General features: G+C 42.5%; 1 protein-coding gene across 1 annotated transcript in view; it reads right to left on the bottom strand.

Annotated features, from left to right (window-relative positions):
• The window catches only part of LOC119428810 (zinc finger protein GLI2), an 82,999-nt gene that overhangs the window by 14,118 nt on the left and 68,079 nt on the right, over positions 1-802 (bottom strand). The window contains exon 9 of the mRNA XM_037696497.1: positions 509-649. Within this exon, the coding sequence (XP_037552425.1) occupies positions 509-649 (141 nt within the window). The remainder of the gene's footprint in view (positions 1-508; positions 650-802) is intronic.

Below are 802 nucleotides of genomic sequence, written 5' to 3'. Positions count from 1 at the left end.
TTAGCTGAAGTGCTAAGCTAACATTAGCTCATTCTTCTTGTGATAAATCTAAACTAATGCTAGCTCAGATTAGCTGAAGTACTAAGCTAACATTAGCTCATTCTTCTTGTCATAAAACTAAACTAATGCTAGCTCAGATTAGCTGAAGTGCTAAGCTAACATCAGCTCATTCTTCTTGAGATAAAACTAAAGTAATTCTAGCTCAGTTTAGCTGAAGTGCTAAGCTAAAGTTGGCTCGCTGCAATCGTCACAGTTCCTTGTGGTTTCAGTCAGTCATGTTCTGATAAAACATTGTTTTTTGGACATTGTTTGTTATAAACTTTGATCTTTGTACTAAATGTTGAAAACTTTGAACGCCTGTTTTTGAACGTGTGAGTGCCCCATCAACGTCATACCCCATACAATGCCAGCGTTCTACTGGAGATGAGGAAGACTTCAGCTGTATGAAGTCCCACATCTACAGCTCGTTTTATAGTATTTGACCAAACGCCTCCCTCCCATTACTCACATGGACCAGCTGGTCCTGGGTATCGAACTCCTTGCTGCAGCTCTCCCAGTGACAGTTGGTCTCGTACACAACTTCGGGTTCGGGTTTACATTCGTCCCGGTCCACGTCCTCCTTCAGATCCAGCGGGCCGCTGAGATGGTTCTGTTCAAACACAGACGAGTTACAGCAGCAGGAAGATGAACTTGAGGTGCTTGATTGTTTGTTGTAAACAAAAGAAAACACAGCTCAGGTTATCTTTAGCTTGTGCTCTGCTCGTCTTTAGCTTGTGTTCTGCTCGTCTTTAGCTTGTGTTCT

Source organism: Nematolebias whitei, chromosome 23 (genome assembly GCF_014905685.2).
Source record: "Nematolebias whitei isolate Nwh7 chromosome 23, NemWhi1, whole genome shotgun sequence".
Taxonomy (NCBI): Eukaryota; Metazoa; Chordata; class Actinopteri; order Cyprinodontiformes; family Rivulidae; genus Nematolebias; species Nematolebias whitei.
This window is presented reverse-complemented; position numbering and strand designations above follow the sequence as displayed.